General features: G+C 37.2%; 1 protein-coding gene across 1 annotated transcript in view; it reads right to left on the bottom strand.

Annotated features, from left to right (window-relative positions):
• The window catches only part of abtb2b (ankyrin repeat and BTB (POZ) domain containing 2b), a 71,710-nt gene that overhangs the window by 35,562 nt on the left and 21,934 nt on the right, over nt 1-14,214 (bottom strand). The window contains exon 2 of the mRNA XM_067436806.1: nt 649-798. Coding sequence (XP_067292907.1) covers nt 649-798 — 150 coding nt within the window. The remainder of the gene's footprint in view (nt 1-648; nt 799-14,214) is intronic.

Here is a 14,214-nt window from a genome sequence, read left to right as displayed (position 1 = left end):
TAACACCAAGCAATTGTGCCTCTATATGATACTTGCTACAATCTTCACTCTGTTGAGTGTCAATGCAAGCGCTATGACAGGTAGACCACATTAAGACACATTACGGTAGACCTTGTGGACATTAACCACAAGGATATTTTCATTTTTATATACTTTTATAATGAATAAATGTTTTATGATGTTCATGTATGATGTTGTATGTTTTAACTAACTAGAAAAAAAAACTGAATGTAGTGTTTAATTTGATTATTTTACACATATATATGCACATATATATATTTTCATGAATTCTTTATACATATAATAATAATATGCATGCATTCATATTATATATTTTTATTCCATTTGCAATTTTTCTATTTATTTTACTTGATGCACTATATTTTTCCACTATTATCACTCCAATACAAATATAGTTATCCAAATGTAACAAGCAATCTAACATTACATTTGCAATAAGAGCCATACTGGAAAACTCCAGCATGTATAACCTTCTCATAAGCTAAAGCTTAAATGTGACCTTTCTGAGTTGTAAATGATTCAGTATGTTTCATAAAAGACGTAATGGACAGGAGAGAGAGAGAAAGAGAAACAGATAAAACAAAGAGTATCAGACATAGCAGACAGGAAGGAAGTCAAGCCACTCACTCAGTTCTGAGATGCTGCCCACACATGTGGCCAGTAAAGCCTGCTCGAGTGTCCGCAGCTCCAGTTCAGCGTACGCATCCTCCCTGCTCTCCAATCCCGTCTGGCATCCCTCTGTGTACGGGCTGAAATGAGCCGGAAGGGACAGAACACCTAGAATACAAAGAAAGGAAACTAATCAAGACAAATTGTAAATGAGACTTAAAATGCGATTGCTTGGCGTAATCTTTCAGGCAAAACTCATTTATTGTAATAGGAATTTGAGCAATCTGGGGCTTCATTTATGAAATGTTCCGTAGAAACCGTCCCACATTTGATCTTCATATCTTCACCTTTGTAAACGCTGCCTAATTAATGTAATTTACATATAAAAGAGCTCCAGTCAATGTCCAAATGCTTTACTTGAGAATGGCAAGAATTGCGTAATTTCCAAATTCCAGCAGTTCTGACTCGTTGCCACAAGGTAAAATGCGAACGTCTGCTTAGACCTTGACATGGCGCTAAGCACTTTTCAACGTCAAGTACGTTCTTAGAAATATGGACGTTGCCCTGGATTTTAGCGTACAAGCTTTCTAGGTTAAAATCTGTGCATATGGATGTTTCATAATTGAACCCCCTGGAAATAAATCTCCTTGACACTAAATAAAATAATTGTCGTTTACGACCATATAATAAAACAAAATTTAAATTTAAACATGGATCTTGTGACCATGTTTTTCCAGCTTTAAATGCAAAAGAAACCTGCTCTACACAAAATCAGTTTTTCATTTGCAGTATTTACCACTTTTAAAACTGCAAGAAAGATCAGAAAAACAAAGGTGGCATTATGATCTATTAGGGATGTGCGGTATACCTGTACTGGGAAAATACCGGTATATATTTTATTTCCAACGGTACGCTATCATGATTTTGCACATTTCGGTATATGCTGCTGTTCCAAAGCTACCCAAACTGCACGAAACCGGCACATGTGGCAATAACGTAGATGAACAAAATGGATAAAGCAGTTGAACCTTACTCCAGATGCTCAAAACAAAATAATAAAGAGAGTAGTAGAAGTTAAATTTGTAATTACTTTGCTTATAAAACTGATGAAGAACCATCAAACCTAACCTTAAAGATGGACATTTTTACATAATTTTGTGTATTTGACTATTTAAGGAAACCTGATTTGTAATGTTCGAGCTGTTAGTTACAGGCTTGTGTGTGCGTCGTTGGTATGAGCTCCTATCCCATGTAACAGTTATTATGAAATGCTATAAAATCGCTTGCATGTTCAAAATTGATTTCTGTTATCCGTCCCGAAACGAACGTGAAAATGTTGACTCGGATTATGCAGATTGCTTTAGTGTAGGTGCGATGTCTTTTAAACCCAAAAGCAATTTGCTCATTTTGAGAGATTTTTGCTGAAATTATTTCTCACAAGAAAGTTTTCAAATGACTGATTTGATGTGATAATCTTTGTTGATTAATTTACTAATAATCATTTGTGGTAATTACCCACATTATAAACTCAAAACCTGCATAATTGTACTCATTCTCGTGCAATATACCTCGCGCCAATATCAGCCTGTGTGGTGTCGATTTAATATCGGTAGTTTGGTATTAGATTGTGGTACCATACCATACCGAAGCCAAAATTGTGGTATCGAGCCATCCCTATGATCCATAACCTTAAAAACCACACATTTCAATTACAAACAAACTAATTCTAAAGTTTCAGGAAGGAATACAAAAACAAATGCAAGAATTAGCAACTATCAGTGGATTGTGAAACACTTAAATCCAAACAGCATTACTAATAAACGCCACTCTCCGCTGAGTAATATTTGACCATAAATCACGAGAATGACAACCAATGCTGACTAGAACTGTGTCTTTTTGTCTCCAAGGTGTTGTCTTAGATAACAAAGGTTGCACAAGGTCAGGACAGTCACTTCCTCTGTAAACATCTTCTCTTGCAGAAACAGTGTTGTTTTCTAGAACAACCTGGTGGTTCAGTGTTGATGAGTCAACTCGAGGTTCTCAGAGCAATGCGGCATCTTCTACACTTTAATCGGATCACCTGCCACTTGCATAAGATCAGGATGGCTTTATTAAAGCAGTGACTTATGGCAGAGGAAAAACTGTTAGTTACATAACATGAAACAATCTTTTTATTTCCAGTCTTGTTGGGAAGTTTTGGACTTAGTGAGTCAGAGTTTGGTTTATGAGACAGCCATAGCTTCATGCTACAGTTTCCTTCTTTGTATAATAAGCCATCATTGGTTTATTTAGTTGATTTAGTTTAGTTGAGTTGTCTCCATTAGTGACATCCTGTCCACATGGAAGGATCAGGAAAAACACAGCGATCAAGGAAGGGGAAACTGGTGCAGTTACGTTTCTTACTGATTCTTTGTAGTTCTGGACAAAGCTTTGCTTTGGCCTTCAGGGGTGAGAGTCCTGCCAAGGAAAAGGAAACAAGCAAGGAACCCTACCAGAGAAGCAAAAACAAAGCAATATTGTTGGTCCTGTTTCTGATTTATGAATGGAGCTTCACATGAAAGACGGATCTCTATCCCATCTGTGAACTTTAAATGGATATTCTGGGTTCAGTACAAGTTAAGCTCAATTGACAAGATTTGTGGCATAACAAACAAACGTTAATTTATACTCCTCCCACTTTTCCTTTACAGTGAGGCTGTTGCAATGGAAGTGAATGGGGAAAATAATTTATCATTAAACAGTTTTTAAGACCAATTCGAAGACAATTTAAGGAATAAACTGAAGGAAACTGTAAAGGTAAATGTCTAAGCACACTATGAGTTGTATTAGTGACACTTCAACGTTTTAGAATACAATTTCCAACAGATCTCCATAGCTTTTTGATTAATTTGACAGAAAAAAAAGCTTAAAGTTTGAGATAAGAAATCTTAGGAAATCTTGTGTGAGTCTATGATAAAAACAAGAACAAATATCTGCCAACGTGTAATTAAAAATTACCTTCATTCTAATGTAAGTAAATGTTCACACCCAATGACAGATATGTGCTCTTGTTTTTAAGCATAAACTTAAACTTAATTTTCTTTATTTTGCATGTCATGTAAATGTATCTTGATTCAGGGATTTTTTGAATTTGTACTGAAAAACTAAAATATATTGTATTATACATATATTTTTTTTTAGTGCATGCAAATAAATGTTCTATTTATTTTTTGTTTTATAGTTTATCCTGTTTTCATTTTTTCTGGACTTTAATGGTTCAATTTCATTTTACTGACTTTCATTCATCTTTGAAACACAAATCAAGATGTTTTGTAAGACATTTCTGTCCCTCTACTACCACTTTGACACTTTAGCGCTTCAAAAAGTTCATAAAGTGATCCTAAATCGAATCCATATATGAATCAAGTGGTTTATTCCAAATTTTCTGAAGGGACTCGATTGCTTAATATGATAAACTAAAGTTTTGCGGGTTTGGGACAACATGAGGTTGAGTAAATTATGACTTTGAATTTAAATGAATTATATTTTTGGGTGAACGGTCCCTTTAAGTGTACTTTCTAAGTACCTACTTTTGATTTATTCATCCAAAATTTGACAGATTGTGTGACATTCTGCATTATACAGAAAATTTAATTTTTAAGAATGGATTCTGCAATTCCGTCCATGTTTTCTGCAACCGCAGTGATCATAGGGCCCTAATTTAAAGCCATGATATTGAATTCAAGATTTTCTAATCCAATTTAAGAATTTTTTCAGGCCTTAAATTGTCAAAGGTCAAATTAAGACTTTTAAAGTCTTTTATTAAGACCTACAGAAACCCTGTAAAATGCTGCCTGTGTTCAAAATCGCATACTGTATGAATAGGTTTTCCCTACTGGTTATTGAACTATGCATTTGGCCATATTATTTTGGCGTACTGTTTTTCATGTACAGTATAGTAAGAAATTTGGCATATTCGGACACAGCGGCTGTTTTAGCAGTATAGCCAAAAGACAACATTTTTCTAAGTAAAGTTCTATCCAATTGTATACTTTTGTTAAGAATAAATGCAAATGATTTTCTGCTGTTAAATCCTCCAAAAATTGGCCCCATTTACTTCCATTCTAATTGCCCTTTTTAACCAATTTAAAATAAATTATTGTGGTAATCAATACACCATAAATGCAGTTGACTGCGCATAACTTAAAAGGGAGTTAAACTAAAGGATCCATCCAGAATGTTGATAAGTGCCTTTCCATACGACCCACAGGGCCAGATTCGAGATATGCCAATGGTTTGTGGTTCTGCCAAAGATTCAAGACATTTTACAGATGAGGGTGGCTCCAGGTTTCATGAATACAGCCTATTTATAATACCACAGTGTGGTAACTGTAAAGCACTATGGGAATGACTCCTCAGACGACTCAAACACAGGGATCATAAATTCCAGTAGACAAAGCTAAATGTTTGTTTACAGTAAACACCCTCATAATGGTGTCTGTGATTTACGTTTACTACGGTATATTTACTCCAGGGTGGCTGAGTACCAACAACACTTCCAACCATACCACCTTAGCAAAACTACATGCTAAAGGCTTCTAGGGGGTTTCACGGTGTAGCTACGGTGGTTTCCATGGTGTTATATCTAGCTATAAGAGTTTTTCTAGGTGGTTAATTCTGTGTTCTGTTGGCTGCTGTGTTTGCTAAAGTTTACTTGCTAAAGTGGTTACAAGGGAGTTTTATAGTAAAGCCAAAATATACTTTAAATACATTTTGACAGGAACACTTAGCATACAGATGAACACAAAGCCTTTAATAATATGCTCTATGTGATAGCATGCGTGAGCACAGGCGCTTGACATATGCACACTAGAACGTTTTTCTGTCTATGCGGATGCATCAATGTTTTGGAAGGAAGAATACTAAGAATAAGAGAGAAGAGAGTAAGTGATAGTGATATTTGCTACAGCATGCACCACTAAATACATCGGACAGGAATCAGAGATTTCAAGAGGGCCGGATTTCCTCTCCTGTGGTACATGGCTGTAAATATAAAACATATGGCTAGGTATAAAAATATATTGCTTGGTTAGTTCTCCATGACTGTCCAATTAATTGTGGGCCAGGATTTCAGGGAACTCAGAGAGAATGCACATGGACTTCCCATTTCAGGATTGTTTTGTGGCTCTAATTTCTTTATGACGATTGTTACATCATGGATCAGATAGCATGCTTTATATGACTATGCACTAATTTGGATGCATGAACATATCTGTCCACAAACATAAGATGTGGCTGGATGCGGCATGAGAAACCGCTGTTTATGAGAAGCTTTAGGGCTCATCAAATGGTATTCTAAACCCCTTCCATGAAAATCCAGCCCACAACAAATTTGTCCAGCTGCAGTGGGTAAAGCGCCTGTGTGTGAATCTGGTTCTCTGTATATAGGGCAGGACAAAGCCTGGAGTATTTGCTGATGCTGGCCGTTCCTTACAATGGAATCGGCTTTACAATAAGCACACATGCCTGCAACTACACTGAACACGCGCTACTGCAGCACTGCAATCCGGTTACCGTTTACTCACGAGGGTCATAAAGGCCATCATTCGACTAGCCTATGATGTATTTCCATTTAGGCCTATAGGTTTCATCAGAAGGTGCTGGTGTCTAGTTAGACAAGCACCAATATTGTGAAACTCCTTTAAACATGTTTTAACTTGAATTTTATAATATTCTCTTTAATAATTCTAGTTTTTTTAGAGATTTTTTTTTTTTGTCACTGACACACTTTGGCTTGCTTTGTTGGGGGCACTTAAAGGGATAGTTCGCCCAAAAATGAAAACTACCCCAAGATTTACTCACACTCAAGCCATCCTAGGTGTATATGACTTTCTTCTTTGAAGACCGAAAAAGAGCATCCATTCATTATAAAAGTGCTGCAAACGGCTCCTGCGGTTAATAAAGGCCTTCTGAAGTGAATCGATGGGTTTTTGTAAGAAACATTTCCAAATTTGAAAAATTAAAGTTACAAAGTAAAATATCTAAAATAGCTTCCGGCAGACCGGCTTCCATCTTCAACTTACGGAAAAAGAGTAACAAGCAGGACGATGAAGTTGGTGTAGCATAAGCGTTTTGAACTGCGAGAGGCGTTATACACTTTCTTTGTAAGCTGAATACAGAAGGCAGTCTGTCGGAAGCTAGATATTTAACTTATAACATGTTAAACATGGATATTTTTCTTACACAAACCCAGATCTTCACTTTAATAACCCTGTGGAGTCATGCGGATTACTTTTATTATGGATAGATGGCCATTTTTGGTCTTCATATTTTGGGCTCCCATTCACCGTCATTATAAAGCTCGGATTAGACAGGGCATTTTTTAATATAACTCTGATTGTGTCTGTCTGAAAGAAGAATGTAATTTATACCTAGGATGGCTTGAAGGTGAGTATTTTATGGGATAATCAAAATTTTTGGGTGAACTATCCCTTTAATATTCAACAGTATTATTGAGTTGACTGCACTGACACTATTGGTTGAGAACTGAGCTAAGCTGGATGATGCCTTCACGGTTTTCTACAGGGCTGTTTTATAGCTGAATTGAACTAATTTCATAATTGCTTTCATACTGTGATAATATGAAAATAAAAATATTACACTGTTTTTTTTTTTAAGAAAGGAAACCAAAGTACTGCAAGTCAAAAAAGATAAACCATTGAGAATTAATTTCCTGCTGTCAGTCAAACCTACAGACTCATTCTTAAAAGAAAGTGTAGCTTAAAAGGGAAATCGCACCATACAGATTGAGTGTCACACTAATGTTTACTCAATACTATGAATGATTGACATTAGGTAAGCATCCGATCTACTCTATTTCCAAGTATTCTTAGCACTTCGCACATAATTTTCGCTCTTGCACCATGAGAGCACGGCTAGCCGAGCTTCTGTAAGTTTAGAAACTGGCAGAATAAGCGAGAAATCTCCCATGAGTACACGCCTCGTCTGAGCACCCGCCTGCCTTTCCCACAGCCCATCCCAACACACACTCACACACAAAGAATCTCCTTCCTTCGTTTGCCTTAGATCATCACTTCTGGGAGAAAAGTGTGACCAGATAAAGAAAGAAAGAGAGCGAGATGTCATTTCACTATAACTTAGGTGAAAATCAATTTTAGAGTTTCCTCACACCAGGAACTAGACCAACAAACCTCTTTATTTGGGTGTATTTACTGAAATTCTTGTTCCAAGTCTTTTTTTTTTTTTCTTGAAGCCCATTCCACTCTCTCAGTAACAGCAGCGGCGTCAGGATAGAGTGCATTCCTGATGGATAATTGGTCTGGAAAATAGATGTGTTTGGTCTAACGCGTGTCGGTTGTTCCTGTGTGTGTATCCGAGTGTGTTAAATGCCGAGGTCTCTCCCTTTATGGGCCGGCAGGCCTGATTCTCTGATGTCGAAGTGGCCTTTCCCATTCAACAGAGGCCACCTGCTTCAAAAACAACCTCTTCTTTCATAACAGCCTTGGTCAGCATTTTAGTAATTTCCGGCTGAAATAAAGTGGCCTTTGTGATGGTGGTCATTGAAGATAAAAGCATGATATATAAAAAAAGCCACAAATGTAACAATATGTGCAACCGGTTTTTGGCCCGTGCTGCCCACACATACAGAAACAATGGAATTGTTGAATCCAGATGTCGACCGTAAATTTTGGCACATGGCTAATGTTAACCGCACCTAAAAACAGCTGTTCAGGAGGTCAGGGGTATTTAATCCATTTAGTGACTGTATAATACGACCAAACTGGTAATATGACCTGAGATCTGTCACAAAACAGCAGCTAACAGATAAGCTAGCAATGAAGACGGTAGTAAAGGTGACGTAAATATTAAAAATGCAGTAAATCAACAGTATTACGTCTGATTCTTAAGAAATAGTCTCAACAATTACAATACGAAATACTAAATATCACATAGTCTTGAAACAAACGCTGAATATATTTCTGTCAGATCACTATTGTCTAGATTGACTATTAGCATACAGTTTGGATAGAAGATATGGTTCTGTTCTGGGCAAGAACTAGCATTGCAGCCTAAAGCATGGATAAGAGCAGGAACCAACATAATGTATTGCAGATATCATTAATGTTGGGAATTTAGGAATTTAGTCTGATTCAAGGGGAATCAGAATACCAAAGCATGACTGAATGAGAGGAGGAGCGGGGGATGGAGGAGGTGTGATAGGTGTGATAGACGTTGTATTCCTATAGGTAGAGGTGATCAACTGACAGTCAGCTGATGCCAGACTAACGTGACCTGCCAGAACTGACGCTATGCTTAATACAAATGAATACGAGTGAATGACTTCTATAGAAGCCATATTGCTGTAATTAATTTAGTGACGATATTTAATAACTTTCACCACAAAAGAGAACTGTAGAATACAAAATTAATTAACACACAGCTAAAAACAGAAACTATATAAACCTACATATGAAGAAATATTGAGATAAAATACACTCACCTAAAGGTTTATTAGGAACACCTGTTCAGTTTCTCATAAATGCAATTATCTAATCAACCAATCACATGGCAGTTGCTTCAATGCATTTAGGGGTGTGGTCCTGGTCAAGACAATCTCCTGAACTCCAAACTGATTGTCAGAATGGGAAAGAAAGGTAATTTAAACAATTCTGAGCGTGGCATGGTTGTTGGTCTGAGTATTTCAAAATCTGCTCAGTAACTGGGATTTTCACGCACAACCATTTCGAGGGTTTACAAAGAATGGTGTGAAAAGGGAAAAACATCCAGTATGTGGCAGCCCTTTGGGCGTAAATGCCTTGTTGATGCTAGAGGTCAGAGGAGAATGGGCCGACTGATTCAAGCTGATAGAAGAGCAACTTTGACTGAAATAACCACTCTTTATAACTGAGGTATGCAGCAAAGCATTTGTGAAGCCACAACACGCACAACCTTGAGGCGGATGGGCTACAACAGCAGAAGACCCCACCGGGTGCCACTCATCTCCACTACAAATAGGAAACAGAGGCTACAATTTGCACAAGCTCACCAAAATTGGACAGGTGAAGACTAGAAAAATGTTGCCTGGTCTGATGATTCTCGATCTCCACCCAATAGTGCATCTTTGGGATGTGGTGGAGTGGGAGCTTTGTGCCCTGGTTGTGCATCCCACAAATCTCCATCAACTGCAAGATGCTATCCTATTAATATGGGCCAACATTCTCAATTGAGGCGGATACATTTTTTATCCGATAAGAAGACATGCACATAAACTACAATGTAAACATTTATTGAAAAAATCCCTCGATGCTCAACAAACAAACTTTTCTTACTATGCCTCAAGAGGATGTGATCGGCTAACTGGACTAACCAGTGGATAAGTTTCATCGCACAGCATCTCAAATGTTTGTTAGGTCTTTCTGAAACGGCTGAGCCAAAGTCTGTCATCAAATTTATTTGGCTCCCAGAAGCATCTCACATGATTGTGTTCTCAAACATGCAAGAGAACATGAGTGTATTGCGTTTCGTCTGCACGCTCTGAGTCTGAGTCTGCAAGTCATTTATGATTTTGGGTAAAAGAGCCACAGTGGCATTTTTACTACAGATACTTTGTGTCAATTTTTCAAGATGTGATGACTGTTTTCTTGAACACATGGGATGAAAATGTGGTTTTATTGTTGAATATTTACATTTTGCGCATAAGTAATAACAAGTAAACACTTTGGATGGAAACATAGCTAGTGGTACTATATAAATTATTAAAAATGTATACAAAAATAAGACAATATTGATGTATATGAAGACAATATACAGTTGTCAATATAATGTTTCAGTTTTACAGGTTTGATATGCCTCTCATTTTTACAGCATTTAAATCATGACCTGACCTGAGATCTAAATCAGAGAGCCGTGGCACGGTGGCAGAAAATGTGGCTAAGAAATACAAGCTAATAGCGAACAGATCCTAATAGCGAGCATCCTTGTACATTTTGCTATAAAGTTGGTTTCGAAATGACATTAAATTAAATTGTAATGATTATACAAATGTTTATTCAAAATAAGTTAAGGTAGCCTAACAGAGGCTAACTATGGAAACTGTGAGCTTTGAGGGTGGTCAGCTATGTGGCTGGTTGGTCATTTATACAGTAGGCAAAAATAACTAATCATGTGTCTTGTTCAGATTGAGTCTTATCTGCATCTGAGTGTTCTGGGTTGTATTATTAGAGTCCGCATCGGCAGGCACTGATCACTTCACACGTGCTTGCCAGGCTAATTAATCACAGTGAGGAAGACTGACTGCCCTGCGTCCCATCACACCTCAGGAGAGCTTTTAGAAACGTTTGGAATCTTTTCAGCAGACACTGATCCAGTCAGTCAAGCAAATGTGTTTCTTTAAAGATAAACAAATAATAAAAACAAAACCCCTAAGGAAAAAAGCATGCTACATGGATATCCAAAATGAAGGAGCAAACAATATGCAGTAGTTCCCAGGAGGATATGTGGTTTTGTTGAGATTAGAGGATCTCTTTCAATGATCCTAAGACTTTGCTTTGAAAGGTCTACCATCATAAGCTGAACAAATATTAAAATTTATTACAATATGGCTTTATTCCTCATGTAGATCTGGCTTTATGAATTCCTTCCAACTGTGGAGCCAGTGGTTTCTTTTCATGTTTACAAGAAATTGCCACAAATTACTGCATTGTTCTCATGTTACAGGTAATAGATTTTACTCCACATCTTGTTCAAATCATTTTTTCCCTAAATAAAATATGCATGGTGCTTGCCTGTGAAAAACTTTCGACCACTGTGGGCTTATTTTTTTTTTGTTCAAAAGGCCCTCAGATTTCAATAAAATTCTGGTCTTTAGATACGACTTGGGTCCCACCTGCAATATTACGCCAAGTTTAATATTAATGGTCAGCAATAGTGTCAAAAGTACCGACCGCGATACCAAATCGGTACTTAAATGTCGCCTTTGGCTTGGCTTGCTCAGTTGGGGACACTAAAATTATGATCAAAGTTATTCAACTAATTATACAAATACAATTTATGAATTAGGTTTTAATTAATTCTATAAACTATAATACAGATCTGCCAACATTGTCGCTATATGATAAATTAAAATAAGCTGATGATAAATTAAAATAGCTCTTTTCTCCAGAACGACTGTACAGCCAAATCTAATTTTGTTGCAATACTGTCCTGTTTGACACTGTGAAGCTACTTTGACACAATCTTGATTGTAAAAGTGCTATATAAATAAAGTTGATTGATTGATTGATTGATTGATTGATTGGTGTTAAAAATGTGATGCTTCCAGCGCTGTTGAGCTGTAATTGTAAACATCTCTGACTGGCCATTGTGCTCACGTGCTCATCAGATGTGCCTGTGATTGGCTACAATGATCAACGCATGGCAGCAGTTTGAAAGAACACGGAAGTGTTTGAAAGTATTTTGAAAGCGGGAGCAGGAGCATTTGAAAGCACAAGCAGATGTCAACCAGCGGACTGGTAGGCTGATAGACGCCTGCATTCAAACACTCCATGTCTATCTTTGCAAGCGCTTTGTGAAAAGCGTCATTGATATATTTTTACAACATGTTTGTAACGCGCTGATCGTAGTAGCCAATCACAGACATATTTGATGAGCGCGTGAGCACAATGGCCAGTCACAGTTGTTTATGATTCCGCTCAACAGCTCTCAAAGCGTCACATTTTTAAAATGTCAGTACCGATTTGGTATCGCGGTTAGTACTTTTGACAACACTAGTCAGCAGTCTGTTCAAATCACTATGAAAGTAACAGGCCAGCTCACTCCCAGTAACCTCAACCCCTTGGCCTCAATAAGCGCACTAGCGATTGCGCCCGCCTCCCATGCTAGTAACACTGGTTAAAATCCCAACTGCAGTGGTACACTGTAAAAAAAAAATTTTTTAAAGTTACCTGGTTGCCTTAAAATTTAGAGTTAATTTTGAGTTAATACAATGAACATTTTTGAGAATCAACAACCTTTATTTAAATATTATTAAAAGATTTTGTGAGCATATTGGGTAATTGTGCGTTTTATTTGTGATGACACAGTGAAACATGCCAAATTGTGCTATTTTCATGATTGTGACATTTTTCATGTGGTTCAGATACATTCATATTTTGCGTTTATATTTATTAAAGCAATTTCCTTCATTGTATCAACTCAAATTTTTTATTTCAATAAACTCAAAATTTTAAGGCAACCGGGTTACTTACTTTTTTAAGTTAAACCAACATTTTTTTTTACTGTGTAGGAGCAGTAATATTGGTGCCGTGACCCTGATAGGAGTGAGGTTTAGGGATGCGAGTGTAACGGAGGCTAAATAGTAAGAGCTGTGCAAGTAAACCTCACTGCCCTGGCCTTCAAGTGACACTATCAGCTACCAATCCTTGGTTTAAATAATGCCCAAGACAACAACTTTAAAAATTGTGAGTCCAATAGTGAGTCCACCTCCCATGCTAGTTTCAAATCCCGCTCGGAGTGGTCTGAGTAGGACCAATTTGTGACCCTGATGTGAAAGAGGTTTAGGGGGTGATTGTAACAGAGGCCAGCTTGTAATAGCTGTGCGAGTAAACCTCACTGCCCTGGCCTTCAAGTGACACTAGCAGCTAACAATCCTTGGTTTAAATAATGCTCAAGACAACAACTTCAAAAAACTTAATGTGCTGTAGTTGCCTCTGAAACACCACTTCCCTACTTACAGAGACCCAACACAATGGGCCTGCTGTTCAGCCTCTGAGCGATGGAGCAATGGCAAATCTGATGGACTCGGAACGTCAGCATAGATTAGTGGAAATATAGTGTCAAATGTTGATTTTATTTTCCCCTCTTTGCCTCACACATGCTTACTCCCTCTATAGGTCTTCCTTCAGATGTCAGGCTCCAAGGCCAGACACCTCATTAAACAAGAACATCTATGGAGTAACGCATTTGCTGGACACGAGACTACATTTTCAGTAGGAATATGACATTTATGAAAACACAGCGTACTGTATATTTAAAGTTTGCATAATGTTTAAACTACAGGTAATTGAATATGTCTATGTTGTTATTTTAGTGTCACAGATGAACTCAAAGGTCATGCTTTGACATGGAGAGACAACAGGCATTATTTAAAAAAAGCATTCAATGGGAGAAGCACAGAAAATAAAAATAGAAAATGTAGGTATCAATCTGTTTTCTTACATATTAAAACATGCAGTTACAGGAACATGTTCAACAATGAAGAACTTCCCAAGACCTTAAATATTACAGTATAAATTACTAGAAGGACTTAGTCGAAACATCACAGGCAGATCTTGTAACGGTTATCCACCATTTTATAGTGGAAACCTGGTTCATATAAGGAAAGACCCAAACCTCATTTTCCTGGAACAAAGTCAGTAATATTCAAACCAATTACACTACATTTAATATACTGCCTGTAATTACAAAAGTTATGTTCAACCCCAGTATGAGTACCATTCCACTTTAAGTATATTTTATTACATTTCCAGCAAAAAAAGTAAAATATTAACAGACCATACTTTTCATACAAGTACTGCTCATTAAAGG

The sequence above is a fragment of the Pseudorasbora parva genome, chromosome 25 (assembly GCF_024679245.1).
Source record: "Pseudorasbora parva isolate DD20220531a chromosome 25, ASM2467924v1, whole genome shotgun sequence".
In the NCBI taxonomy this organism is placed as follows: Eukaryota; Metazoa; Chordata; class Actinopteri; order Cypriniformes; family Gobionidae; genus Pseudorasbora; species Pseudorasbora parva.
The sequence above is the reverse complement of the archived record's forward strand: the minus strand, read 5'-3'. Positions and strand labels throughout refer to the sequence as shown.